General features: G+C 39.7%; 1 protein-coding gene across 8 annotated transcripts in view; it reads right to left on the bottom strand.

The window, feature by feature from the left end:
- The window catches only part of ARHGEF6 (Rac/Cdc42 guanine nucleotide exchange factor 6), a 116,283-nt gene that overhangs the window by 54,570 nt on the left and 47,521 nt on the right, over positions 1 to 14,192 (bottom strand). For all 8 annotated transcript variants that reach the window (XM_060086995.1, XM_060086997.1, XM_060086996.1 and 5 more), the window contains one exon: positions 9,464 to 9,534. In XM_060086995.1, coding sequence (XP_059942978.1) covers positions 9,464 to 9,534 — 71 coding nt within the window. The remainder of the gene's footprint in view (positions 1 to 9,463; positions 9,535 to 14,192) is intronic.

Here is a 14,192-nt window from a genome sequence, read left to right as displayed (position 1 = left end):
ATGAAAACATATGTCTGTGCAAAAATTTGCACATCAATTTTCACAGCAGCATTATAAATAATAACCAAAAAGTGGAAATAATCCAAAGGTCCATAAACAAAACCTGGTATATATCCATAATATGGAAGATTTATTCCATCATAAAAAGCAATGAAGGGACTTCCCTGGTGGTCCAGTGGTTAAGAATCCGCCTTCCAATGCAGGGGACAGAGGTTCGATCCCTGGTCGGGAAATTAAGATCCCACATGCTGTGGGGCAGCTAAGCCTGTGCACTCTAGAGCCTGCGCGCCACAACTAAAGAGCCCACGCACTGCAGCTACGAGCCTGCCTACCACAACGAAGATCCTGCATGCCACAACTAAAACCCAACACAGCCAAATAAATAAATTAATTTAAAAAATACTTTCCTTCTTTAAGAAAAAAAAAAAAAACAATGACGTACTGATACATTCTACAACATGGATGAACCTTGAAAATACTATGCTAAGAAAGAAGTCAAACACAAAAGAACAAATATTGTATGATTCAATTTATATGAAACATCCAGGATAGGGAAAACCCATAGAGACAGAAAGTCGATTAGTGGTTGTCAAGGGCTGGAGGGAGTGACTATGAAAGGGTACAGGGTTTCTTACTGGGGTGATGAAAATGCTGGAAAGTAAGATGGTGGTGATCATCACACAACTCTGTTAATTTCCTAAAAATCAGTGAATTGTACATTTTAAAGTGGTGATTTTTGTAGTGTGTGAATTATGTGTCATTATAGTTGTTATTTTAAAGTCAAAGCACAAATTTCTCATCTGTTAATAGAAACTTTTCTGTTTTTTCTCTGACTCCAAGTCCTCATCCAGTAGTGTCCTTCCAAACTCAAATGTGTCCATCGTTAGTGGTCTCTGCCCAGCTGGGCTGCTGTTCATTGCAATGTGTTAAATAATCATTTATACTCATGCTCAGCACTAGGATTCATTTTTTTATTCTTAAAAATGGAGAGAGCTGCACTAGAATTCAACAGTACCACATTTTATCAAGAGGTAAAACTCATATGCAGACTACCGTTTTAGCAACATTTGTCTATAGTATTTGTATTGGAGGAAAAAGAGGATGGTGGCCTGGCTTCCCACTTATATTCAGGAGAGAATGAAGTCATCTCATCATCTCCTTTGTTCACATTTTTCTAAAGAGACCATGTCTGGTAATGAGCCATCTCACATCCTCAACCTTGCTTTCAAGCACTGTTGTCTGTAACTGTCACACTACCCAAAGTATAATGTCCATTGAAAAAAAGGAAAACAAAGTAAAAAAGAAAACAAAACAAAACACAGTCATTGCCTAAGGGAATTTTTAAATTAGAAAATTCACGGATATTATTTACATCATAAAATGTGATTTTTAAGACAATTAAACATCACTGCTTTAATTCCATGGTTGCTATAATTCAACATTCCTCCCCTCATTGAAACAGTTTTATTATTTTAACTTCCTTTAAAATGCTATCACAGGTAGTTCCTTTAAGAGAAAGCAATAAGATGTTGCAAGAAAGGTGCCAACTTTCCTGCTCCAGTGGATTTATTTGCTAGGCGAAGCAGCACACTTTCTAAGGGTTCCATCTGTGCTGGAACCACTCACATGGGACAAACGGAGGTAGGAAGGCAGACACTCCCTGCTGCCTTTGAGTAAGTTCTGGAGAGCTGAATGGAAACATACACTAAACTCATATTGTTGCAAGTCTTGAGGGTGGCTGAAAGCTGACTTTACAAGCTAAATTGACACAGGTGATTAATGAGTCCTTCATTAAATAATGCAAAATTTGTTTGAATGATGATGTACTAAATAGCATTGCCCTTGCTGTGGTTTGATTAGTAGAAATGCTCATCAGGGTGGATGCCTGGGATTCTCTCTCAAATTCACTTGGATTTTTATTGCTTTCCTCAATCTCAGAAGACCAACTGATGAACTGCGGAGACTGGTTCTTTATTTTTCAGGCCACAGAGCATCTACTGTAAAAGGATAAAAAGGGAAGCAGACAGAGAAGGCTATGTGTCCCCAAACAGAAGGCCTCAGTGGTGAGTCAGAACGCAAACAGTTTGGCAGGCCAACCAACTTCAGAGCAGTACAATCTGATCGAGATGAAATCCACTCAAATACTAAAATGGACTGTGTCCAGACATTGCCTTTGCCTCTCTGACTCCATCTTCACAAGGACAACAGAGTATCCTTTTGCTCAATTAACCTCTGACTAAATTCAGAATAAAACAGATGGTGAGAAGCCATAGAAAAAAGAGGTGGAGGCCTTTTGTACCTCCATCCTGGGCTATTGATTTTCCAGTAAAATATATTTCCTCCATTTCCTGGAAAGGCTTTAGAGTGAGTTCATTTTTATAACTCTGTTTTCCATAAGGGAACAAGTCATATAAGTCTGTAGAAATTATTTTAAGAGGCTAAAATGCATAAACAAAAGCTGGAAACAGAGATACATCCCATGATAAAGGAAGATTATAATGGCCCCAGGAAACCTTAATCTAAGCAAAACCATCATATTATAGGAATTCTGAGATAAGTATGATGGCTGCAAAAACAGGTTCATGTTGGTAAACTCCTAGGAGATGGGAAAAGGTAATACACTACTGTATTTATGTCATATTTGACGTATATGGCAGAAGAGTCCACCTGTTTACATTCAAGTGCAGTGATCAATTTCACCCCCTCCAGGTCCTTGGTTTTCACAAAACAAGCAGCACTCTTGCCCTGTTATGGACAGATTCTGCAAAACAGAGATGGACTCTGAAAACTCTTGTCACCTCCCTGACCTCAGATGGAAGATATGGATGAGTTAGGCAGGAAATGGGCAGGTAAAAAAGAATAGGGGATATGGAGAAGGAATAACTGGATAGATGTGTAAGGTAGTTTAGGCTGGTGGTTTTTAAAAAGGGAGGGTGCACAGAGGTTTCTTAGGGCAGTGAAATTACTCTGAACAACACTGTAATGGTGGATACGTGTCATTATACATTTGTCCAAACCCATAGAATGCCCAACACCAAGAGTGAATGGTAATGTAAACTCTGGACTTTGGTGCTAATGATGGGTCAATGTAGGTTCATCAATTGTCACAAATGTCCCACGCTGGTGGGAGATGCTGATCCTGGGGGAGCCTGTGCATGTGTGTGGGTAGATGGTATACAGGACATCTCTAACCTTTGGATCAATTTTGCTGTGAACCTAGAACTGCTCTAAAAAATAAAGTATTTTTTAGAAGGGTAGATAAGCACTAGAAACGTAGAGAAAATTCAGGGTGGGAGCAAGTGGGTAAATAGATGAGTGAGAGAGAAAAGGGGGGTAAACAGAAGATGGGTGGCAGAAGCAAGAACTACAGGAGGCTTCCTGGGATTCTGATGTGATTGAACGGGTCTCAGATTTCTTCCCACCTTTCCGACCACACGGAGGTTCTGATAAGACATCTGCCACACATTACAATAAAGGAGAAGAAAGTTAGAAAAAATAAATAATACTGGCCCTTACTGATTATATTTTCTTATTTGGATGTAGGGAAATGTTATCTCTTACTCTGCAGCCAGATGCTCATCCCCAGAGTTTAGTACAGGGAGACCTCGTTTTATTGCCTTTTGCTTTATTGCGCTTCACGGATATTGTGGTTTTTCCACAAATGGAAGGTTTGTGGCAACCCTGCATCAAGCAAGTCTATTGGCGCCGTTTTTCCAACAGCATTTGCTCACTTCATGTCTCTGTGTCACTTTTGGTAATTTTCACAATAGCCCAAACTTTTTCATTATTATTATATTTGTTATGTGACCAGTGATCTTTGATGTGACTATTGCAAAAAGATTACAACTCGCTGAAGGCTCAGATGTTGGCGAGCATTTTTTAGCAATAAAATTTTTTGAAATAAGGTGTGTACATTGTTTTTTAAGACAATGCCATTGCCCACTTAACAGACTACAGTAAAGTGTAAACATAACTTTTATAGGCACTGGGAAAACAAACAACTCACGTAACTCGCTTTATTGTGATGGTCTGGAACTGAACTGGCAATATCTTTGAGGTGTGCCTATATTAGGATTATTGTGAGTCTGGCCTATTTATGGCAGCACGAGGGACCACATTCTTACATTGGGCTGCACCAGTTGCAATAAATAAGGAATTTCACCCGCCGAGAGGCATTTTGATGGGGATAGAAGAGAGCGCAGTCCATTCTGTGACCTGCAGGGACGGACTATAGGCACGCACATTCTTGCCTGGATGAATGTGCTCGCAGGGTTCCCCCTGCCTGAATTCCCTTCCAGCTCTTCTCTGCTTATCTAAGTCCTGACATGCTGTCAATCCTCTCTCCCATTCAACCTTTCCCTTTATTGGTTCTCAAATTTTAGTTTAGTGAGTATCAGCATCACCTGGGGGGGATGGAGAGAAGGGGGCTGAGGGGGTGTTAAAAATGCTGTTTCCTGGGACCTATGGCCAGAGATTCTGATGTAACAAGCCAGATGTGGAGACCAGATATCTAGAGTTTTAACAATCTCCCTGGGGGCTTTCAAATGCAAAAGATCCCCCAACCACATTTGGAGCAACTCATTTTAGGACAGTTTATAACTTGACATCATTGTCTGCCACATGGCTTATACCATCATGTCTGTCCTGTCTTCCCAGTGAGACCATGGGTGCCAAGACCTAAACACTGCATGCAAATTAAGCTTGACAACTAAGCTACATAGATTTCTCTTTCTTTTCTTTTCTTTTTTTTAGTTTTATTGAGGTCTAATTGACAAATAAAAATTGTATATATTCAAAGTATACAACTTGATATTTTGATATATGTATATATTGTGAAATGATCACCACAATCAAGCTAATTAACACATCCATCACCTCTCATAGTTACCATTTTCTATTGTTGTGCTTATTATTATTATTTATTTTTTAATCCCTCCTGGCATGTAACATCAACTTACAATAGGCAAAGAGAGCCAATGAGCAGAAGATTATTAGAAAAATAATTCAGAGAAAATGACACGCTTTTCCTCAGTAGTGAGAGAAGTTTAACAAATGGCAGTGAATTCTGAGGACAATGAAGGAACCAAGGTCAGGAGCAGCAAAAGCCTCTAGGCTGCCATGTCCCTAAGGGATGAGCTAAACTCTCTTTCAAAACAATGGGCCAGGAGAGGCCACGCCTCAGTTAGATGCATTAAACATGCCCCTCTGAAGAAGGTAGGAAGGAAGGAAACTACTTTTTGTCATGTACTGTTTACATTATCATTCAGTGCTAAATATTTTGTATTTCGTTGATGACTTCCTTTTAATCTAAGGTTTTTTGAGCTTTAAAAAAAATGCCTCATGGCAGATGCAGGTCTGAGTTGGGTACCCCATGCCACTTGTGATGACACCGGGAAACTTCTAAACATTTCAAAACTGATGTGCCACCAGAAGCATATCGAGACCTAAATTGGGCTGAAATCAGCAGACAATCCCTTGGAAACCTGAAAAAGGGGAGAGAACGTCTGCAAACTTGCAAAATCCAAGAGGTCTCTATCCTGCCCAAGTTTACAGGATATGACAGTTAATTTTATGTGTCAACTTGTCTGGGTCATGAGGTGCCCAGATTAAATAATATTTCTGGGCATGTCTGTGAGGGTGTTTCCAGATGAGATAAGCCTTTGAATCAGTAGCCTGAGTAAAGCAGATTGCCCTCCCCAATATGTGGAGGCATCATCCAATCTGTTGAGGGCCCATATAGAACAAAAAGGTGGAGGAAGGGAGAATTTGCTCACTCTGCCTGACTTCTTGAGCTGGGACATCAGTCTTCTACCCAAGGACTGGAATTTACACCATTAGCTCTCCTGGTTCTCAGGCCTTTGGACTCGTACTGAACTACACCGCCATCTGTCCTGGGTCTTCAGCTTACAGATGGCAGATCGTGGGACTTCTCAGCCTCCATAATCACGTGAGCTAATTACTTACAGTAAATCTCTTTATATGGATCCTGTTGGTTCTGTCTCTCTGGAGAACCCTGACTAATACACATGACCAAAATAAAGGAAGCATTTGGACTAGCAAGGACACGCTGAATGCAAGAGCATAAGAACAGGTCTGGTCAGCGACAGTATTGTCAGGGTCTGAGAATAGAAAAATCTCCATGAAGGAGAAATAATGAAGAATACATAATTCCTGTTTAAAATACACACACACACACACACGTCATAGGCTATATATATATGTATATATGTTCACGTGTGTGCACACACGTGCACGCACACACACACATACACACATACACATCTACCTCAAAGAAAGATCGTCATGAGATTCACCAAGATGTTAATAGTGATCATCTCTGAGTGGTGGGATTCCAGGTGATATTTATTTTCTTCTTTATACTTTTCCTGAACTGTCTGATTTTTTTAAAATCATTGTTTACATAATGCTATGTAGTCAGAAAAGAAATACTTCCTGTTTTAAAAAAAATGAAGTAAAAATCAGTCACTAGTGCCCTTATAGTACTAGCAACAGAAAATATCTACAATTAATGACTCTTAGAGAGGATAAGAGTTAATATAAGATCATATGGGAAATAAAATTTGTTACATTTTTACCAAAAAAAAAAAAAAGATGAGATGGTGACACCTTACATGTGGGTGAACTTGATTTTCCAGGTCTCCAAATACTGGGGGTGAGCTAGAATTATTTTGGTTTGCCTAAGGTATTCAACACAGATTGGGAGGGCAATCAGAACACTCAGAACATATTTTGAATTAGTTGCTGCTAAAAATTTGCCTAAATACTCAAAAATGTGAATTAGAAAAAAACACCAACAATCAACCCAAATCCCTTCACATGCATATCTAGTTACAACAACATGTCTAACTGGTCTCAATAATTCAGCAATATTTACACCACAGCTCTACAGTTCCTTCCCAGGCCATCATGGGCTCTCCAAGGCCTTCTGTTTTATTAAGTTTGGTTTGAGACAAAATCTATCAAAATTTAAATACATATATATTTTTTTTGGCTCAACAATTTAACTTCTAGGAATCCACCTCACAGATCTTTACATACTTTGTCAAAGTTACACATATAGGATGTTCACTGCAGAATTGTTTATAATTGTGAGGAACTGGAAATAATGTACATGAACTCCAACAGGGGACGGGTGATAGAAACTACAGTACAGGGGCTTCCCTGGTGGCACAGTGGTTGAGAATCCGCCTGCCAATGCAGGGGACACGGGTTTGAGCCCTGGTCCAGGAAGATCCCACATGCCGCGGAGCAACTAAGCCCGTGTGCCACAACTACTGAGCCTGCACTCTAGAGCCCACAAGGCACAACTACTGAGCCCGCGTGCTGCAACTACTGAAGCCCGCACGCCCTAGAGCCCATGCTCCACAACAAGAGAAGCCACCGCAATGAGAAGCCCGCACACCGCAACAAAGAGTAGCCCCCCACTCGCCACAATTACAGAAAGCCCATGGGCAGCAAAAAGACTCAACGCAGCCAAAAATAAAATTAATTAAAAAAAAAGAAACTACAGTACGTCCAGAGTTGGTATATAGTATATATGGGGTTTACATAACGCCCATAAGAATCACAGAGGTTAGTTTGCCTTGGATAATCCCAGCATTTTAAATTGGTAGACTCAGTAGAGACAGAGAGAGACTGAAAGCAGAGCAATGGTGTGCTCCAGGTCCACAGGGAGAAGCAGCTACGGTAACAGTTCACCCACCATTTGACTGTGCCCTTCCGTTAAAAATTAAATCCTTGGGGGTCGCCTGGAAGCTAAAAGTGGTCAGGACCAGAGGCAGGGGGGAATTATATGAAGGTGGTCAAAAGGTACAAACTTGCAGTCATAAGATAAATAAGTACTAGGGATGTAATGTACAACATGATAAATATAATTGACACTGTTGTATGCTCTCTATGACAGTTGTTGAGAGCAAATCCTGAGGAGTTCTCATCACAAGGAAAATATATTTTTTTTATTTTTTAAATTTTGTAACTTTATGAGATGATGGATATTCAATGACTGATTGGGGTCATCATTTCATGATTATGTAAGTCACATCATTATGCTGTACACCTTAAACTTACACAGTGCTGCATGTTCAATTATATGTCAATAAAACTGGAAGAAAAAAAGGAAATAGAAGGTAAATAAATAATTGAAAATGATATAATGTTAAGTGACAACTCAGGACACAAATTGTGTATATAGTATGATTGCAACTATGTAATGATATATAGCTATGTAGGTGTAGGGAAAAAAAGGCATCAAAATATTGCCAGTTTAAAAAGAAAAAGTGGTCAGGGATGAAGGGAGAAGGGAGCCTAGCTCTGTTGGGTAACGTTTTAACCTCGGAAGTGTAAGAGGAAGAACAGTGACAAAATTATCCTCTATGATTATTGTCCAGGTTACCTATGAAGCTCCTACTTGATTTTTCATACCAACTACTGTTCATGTCATCATTACAGAGCAAATTCACTGAAGGATGAAATTCCATTTTTTGAAACCAAATGTATAGAGAGATTTAAAAACTGTTTAGGGACTTCCCTGTCAGTCCAGTGATTAGGACTCCACACTTCCACTGCAGGGGGCACGGGTTCGATCCCTGGTCAGGGAACTAATATCCTGCAAGCCGCTTGATGCGGCCAAAAATAAAATAAAATTTAAAAATAAAAATAAAAACTGTTTATCCATGGACACGATGAAAGGAGCACGTAGTACAAATGCACATAGAGCACTGGGTGAAAAGTGAAACTGTATTTCAGCTGTGATGGGGAAGATGACAGGGCTACCAGACAGGGAGACTTAGAGGTCATGATGACTTGACCTTTTCATTGCTGACTGGACCAAGTCTGAAAGGAGACATGGAGGAAAGCAGAGAGTAGATTAAGGAAAAGGATACGATTTCTTTTTCAAACGGTATTGCACATGCCCTATTTATAGCTAATATATTTTGACATATCTGTGTTCAAGCCAGAGCCATCTCATTCCTCCCTCTGTGCCAAGGGCAGTCTTCCCTTTGGGCTCTCCTCAAGAACAAGGTTGATAATATTTCAGAGGCTATCATAACCGGTTGATTGATTCTAAACTAAAATCACAGTATGCCATCACTTAAAACGTATTGCATTAGAGGAACTTGGGAATTCACCTCCTAACTATCTGGTAAGGCAAGATCTAACTGCTAAACTTCCCCATCATGTCTACATATTAGCTGATTTCTCTTTTACTGCAGTTTAGTAGACCTTGCTCTGAACCTTTGTGCTACCCTTGAATTTCTCAGGACAGTGGTTGTAAAACTTCTAGACGTCTGTAACAAGCCTACAGATAAAAGAACTCCACTGTCACTAGTGGAGACCCTTGCAATGCAACTTTCTCCAGGCTTCCACTGGTGTCACCTCCACACATCAGTGGTTCTCCATGTAGAGAGTCAAGAAAATTTTTGTTCATCATCTGAACACTCACCACAGTATAATAATTCTTGGTAAGTGGAGTAGTTTCAAATCCTTTGACAGCCTTGGGGGAGAGAGGTCTCTCTGTGAAAAAGACATTTGAATTATGTTAATATTATACAGGTGTCAGATGAACAGTTTATAACATAGGGCAACTGACATACTATAAATATTGTCAAGTGGAAGGCTCAATGGAAACGTACATTCCCAAATAAGTGAAAGTATAATCTTACTAAACTACAGCTGGTCAAGCTAGAGTTTCTTAATGACAGGATCAAGGCAAGAATTTCAGTTCCAGTTTGGGCTGTTTCTTCACTCCAGTCTGCCTCTCCATTCAACTTATTCAAAACAGATAAGCAAAGCCAATGCTAACCAAATATGTATATTTGTATCTTGCAACTTACTATACACGAATAATAGCAGCCATCCTTTCTTAGGGCTGTCTATTATGCCAAAAACAAAATAATCAGAATCTTTAATACACTGAAAACTAGCAGAAAATTCTTCTTTTATGTATCATTTTAATATCATTATGCTGTGCTATAAAAAGATGCCTTTCTTTTACAAAGTGTGTCTTACCCATATATACACTAATATGTATAAAATAGATAACTAATAAGAACCTGCTGTATAAAAAATAAATAAAATAAAATTCAAAAATTCAAAAAACAGAAGGCATTTAGGTTATAGGTTCTCACTACACCTAATACCCTCTCTGAATTTTGCCAAGTGGTATTACTCAGGTACCAAGGGCCTAGAGAAGAAAGAAGATTTGGGAGAATATGCAGCACGTCCCTGCCTCTATTTAAGACTTCTCGGTTTCACAGCCAAACACTAAGCTGCTTTAAGACCCCCTAAGATTTTATTAGATAATTCAAATAATTTTAGTGCCACATCTCTATATGTGGTTTCTGATGAGTTCTATGAGTAAGTAAACACACACTTCTGTCACACAGTAGTTAAAGAAATATAGTTTATATAATAAATACTATATCTAGTGCAATAACTCACAATTTTATTAGAACTGGAAATCCTAAACAGACCTGACTGGTTTTCAGAATATCCTATACTATCCCCTCTCAAACACCACAGTACTCTGTGGCATATATTTACACTCTAAATGAAATAAATTTAGGGGCTTCCCTGGGGGTGCAGTGGTTAAGAATCCTCCTGACAATGCAGGGGACATGGATTCGAGCCCTGGTCCGGGAAGATCCCACATGCCGCGGAGCAACTAAGCCCGTGTGCCACAACTACTGAGCCTGTGCTCCAGAGCTCGTGAGTCACAACTACTGAGCCCGCATGCCACAACTACTGAAGCCCGTGTGCCTAGAGCCCTGCTACACAAGAGAAGCCACCGCAATGAGAAGCCCGCGCACTGCAACGAAGAGTAGCACCCACTAGCTGCAACTAGAGAAAGCCCGCACACAGGAAACAAAGACCCAACAAGGCAAAAATAAATAAATAAATGAATAAAATCTATTTAAGAAAAGAAACCACTTAATAAAAATACAAGACAGCGATCATAAATGTTTAACAGTGTCACTACAGACTGTCTTCCCTACCCTCATTTTTTCCTTTGCTTCATTTTGTTTTATGTTCCATTTTATCTTGCTATATTGTATGCTGCTTTAAACTCTTTCCAGGGACTTCCCTGGTGGCGCAGTGGTTAAGAAGCCACCTGCCAATGCAGGGAACATGGGTTCGAGCCCTGGTCTGGGAAGATCCCACATGCCGCAGAGCAACTAAGCCCGTGCACCACAACTCTGAGCCTGCACTCTAGAGGTCGCAAGCCACAACTACCAAGCCCGTGCGCCACAACTACTGAAGTCCATGTGCATAGAGCCTGTGCTCTGCAACAAGAGAAGCCACTGCAATGAGAAGCTCACGCTCCACCACGAAGAGAAGCCCCCGCTCGCTGCAACTGGAGAGAGCCCACACGCAGCAACAAAGAACGAACGCAGCCAAATAAATAAATAAAATTAATTAATTAATTAATTTTTTAAAAACAACTCTTTCTGATGTATGGTGGAGTATAAATAACCAAATATTATCATCAGGACTTGATTTTTTTCTTTTTAAAAGCAATATTTTCTAGTTTTATATCTATTACATTCCTACCCTAAAAAATGCAAAATATAGAAAAGAAAAACCAACAGTTAACCCATCACCCAGAGCTAACCATCATCCAGAGTAACATTTTGAAGTACGTCTTCCCATTCTTTTTTTTTTTGCTATTAAAATAGATTTTTTTAATTGGGGTATAGTTGTTTTATAATGTTGTGTTAGTTTCTACTGTACAGCGAAGTGAAGTAGAGTTCCCCGTGCTACACAGAAGGTTCTCATTAGTTATCTATTTTATACATATTAGTGTTCTCATTCTTTTTATACATGTGTTTGTGAACACACACACACAAACACACATAGATCTTTCTTACTTCACCTACAGCTTTGTAATCCTCCTATTACAACATTATTTCATGAACATTTTCCCATTTAACCTTAATTTCTAATTATTATTACATTTAAAATATCCCTTATGTTTATTTGGCACTTAACTGCTTTTAAGACATTTTATTTGATCTTTACAACTACCCTGTAAGGCAGAGATGATCTCGTTTTGTAGAGGAGGTCACTAGGGTGCAGGAAAGTGACATCAGCTGCTTAAGGGCATGAATTTGGGAAACGACAGAGCCAAGACTGAAGCCCTGGTGTGTCTTGACAAAAGCCTGTGCTCCTAATCAACAGGACGTCCAGAGATGAAGCTACTGAAGGGCCCGGTCAATGGCATGAGCAGTAGTTCCCCCCAGAGTTCAGAGGGATCATCAGTTTGATCTGGGATGGTCAGAGAAGACCTTGCTGGGCAGGGGGTACTTGATCTGTCCCTGGAAGGGAGCTAGAATTCAAATAGGCAGAGAAGACAGTAGAGTTTCCTAGGCAGGGAAGATTCCAGAAGCACAACTGTAGAAATGGCAATGCTCAAGGCAGGACTGTTCCTGTGACAGTGAACTGTCCAGCTGGGCCGGGCTGGGTAAAGTGTAAATAAAACAATAAGGCAACAATGAGGGCCAAATCTGGCACTCCTCAATGCCCCAAAACTGGGGCATAACCAGATTTGGAAAGCTTCATGCAACTTCAAGGTCTGCCTGGATCCACATGGTGGCTTCACAAGGCTTTACTGGGTAAATTTGAGCAATGCAGAGCCACCCAGCCTATTACTTGAGATTGCAAATGGTGGAGTCAGGAATTGAACTCAAGTATTGTACTGCCCAGCATGGTGTTCCCCCCAGCACACCATGGTTTTGCATTCGTAGGCATATTCAAAATCGACAGATACCAAATTCTTTCAGTTTTTTATTAGGCAAGTTTTCTACAATGTACCCTTAATGTTACTTAGAACTCGGTTGTTTTGTGCAATTATGATGTAAACCAGTCTTGATAAAAATAAAACGTTCTAGAGAAACCAGCAAGATGTGACCAACTTTTGAAAGCAAGGCCAAAAGGAAGGGTAAACAGTAATGGAGAGCCTGCCAAGACAGAAGAGGAAAGGAGAGGCCACAGAAACTGGTCACTGTAACTGAAGAAAAATGTTAACTATGTGAAGTAGAACAGAGAAACATGAATTGAAAGAAAACAGTGGCTGCCATGGAGATTCCTGGGTGGCTGAACGAGACGCAAAAAGAGCTGGTGCTTTGATAAGATCAATAAAATTGTTAACAAGGATTTACTGTAGGACTTCCCTGGTGGCGCAGTGGTTAAGAATCCGCCTGCCAATGCAGGGGACGAGGGTTTGAGCCCTGGTCTGAGAAGATCCCACATGCCACGGAGCAGCTAAGCCAGTGCGTCACATCTACTGAGCCTGCGTGCTGCAACTACTGAAGTCTGCGCCTAGAGCCCGTGCTCTGCAACAAGAGAAGCCACTGCAATGAGAAGCCCGCACACCACAAGGAAGAGTAGCCCCCACTCGCCGCAACTAGAGAAAGCTTGCATGCAGCAACAAAGACCCAACACAGCCATAAATAAATAAATGAATAAAATATATATTAAAAAAGGATTTACTGTATAGCACAGGGGACTATATTCAATATATTGTAATAACCTATAACAGAAAAGAATCGAAAAAAAGAATATAGATATATACATATAACCAAATCACTTTGCTGTACACCTGAAACTAACACAATATTGTAAATCAACTACACTTCAATAAAAAAATATTACAGCGAAAAAAAAAATTTTAATAAAATAAAATTGTCAAACCTCTAGCAAGACTGACAGAGGAGGAGTAGCAATTCTCATACCAGACAAAATAGACTTTAAAATAAAGACTACTAGAAGAGACAAAGAAGGACACTACATAATGATCAAGGGATCAATCCAAGAAGAAGATATAACAATTGTAAATATTTATGAACCCAACATAGGAGCACCTCAATACATAAGGGAAATATTAACAGCCATAAAAGGAGAAATCAACAGTAACACAATCATAGTAGGGGACTTTAACACCCCACTTTCACCAATGAACAGGTCATCCAAAATGAAAATAAATAAGGAAACACAAGCTTTAAATGATACATTAAACAAGATGGACTTAATTGATATTTATAGGACATTCCATCCAAAAACAACAGAATACACATTTTTCTCAAGTGCTCATGGAACATTCTCCAGGATAGATCATATCTTGGGTCACAAATCAAGCCTTGGTAAATTTAAGAAAATTGAAATTGTATCAAGTA

The sequence above is a fragment of the Mesoplodon densirostris genome, chromosome X, assembly GCF_025265405.1.
Source record: "Mesoplodon densirostris isolate mMesDen1 chromosome X, mMesDen1 primary haplotype, whole genome shotgun sequence".
Classification (NCBI taxonomy): Eukaryota; Metazoa; Chordata; class Mammalia; order Artiodactyla; family Ziphiidae; genus Mesoplodon; species Mesoplodon densirostris.
Note: the sequence above shows the minus strand (reverse complement) of the source record. Positions and strands in the feature narration are given on the sequence as shown.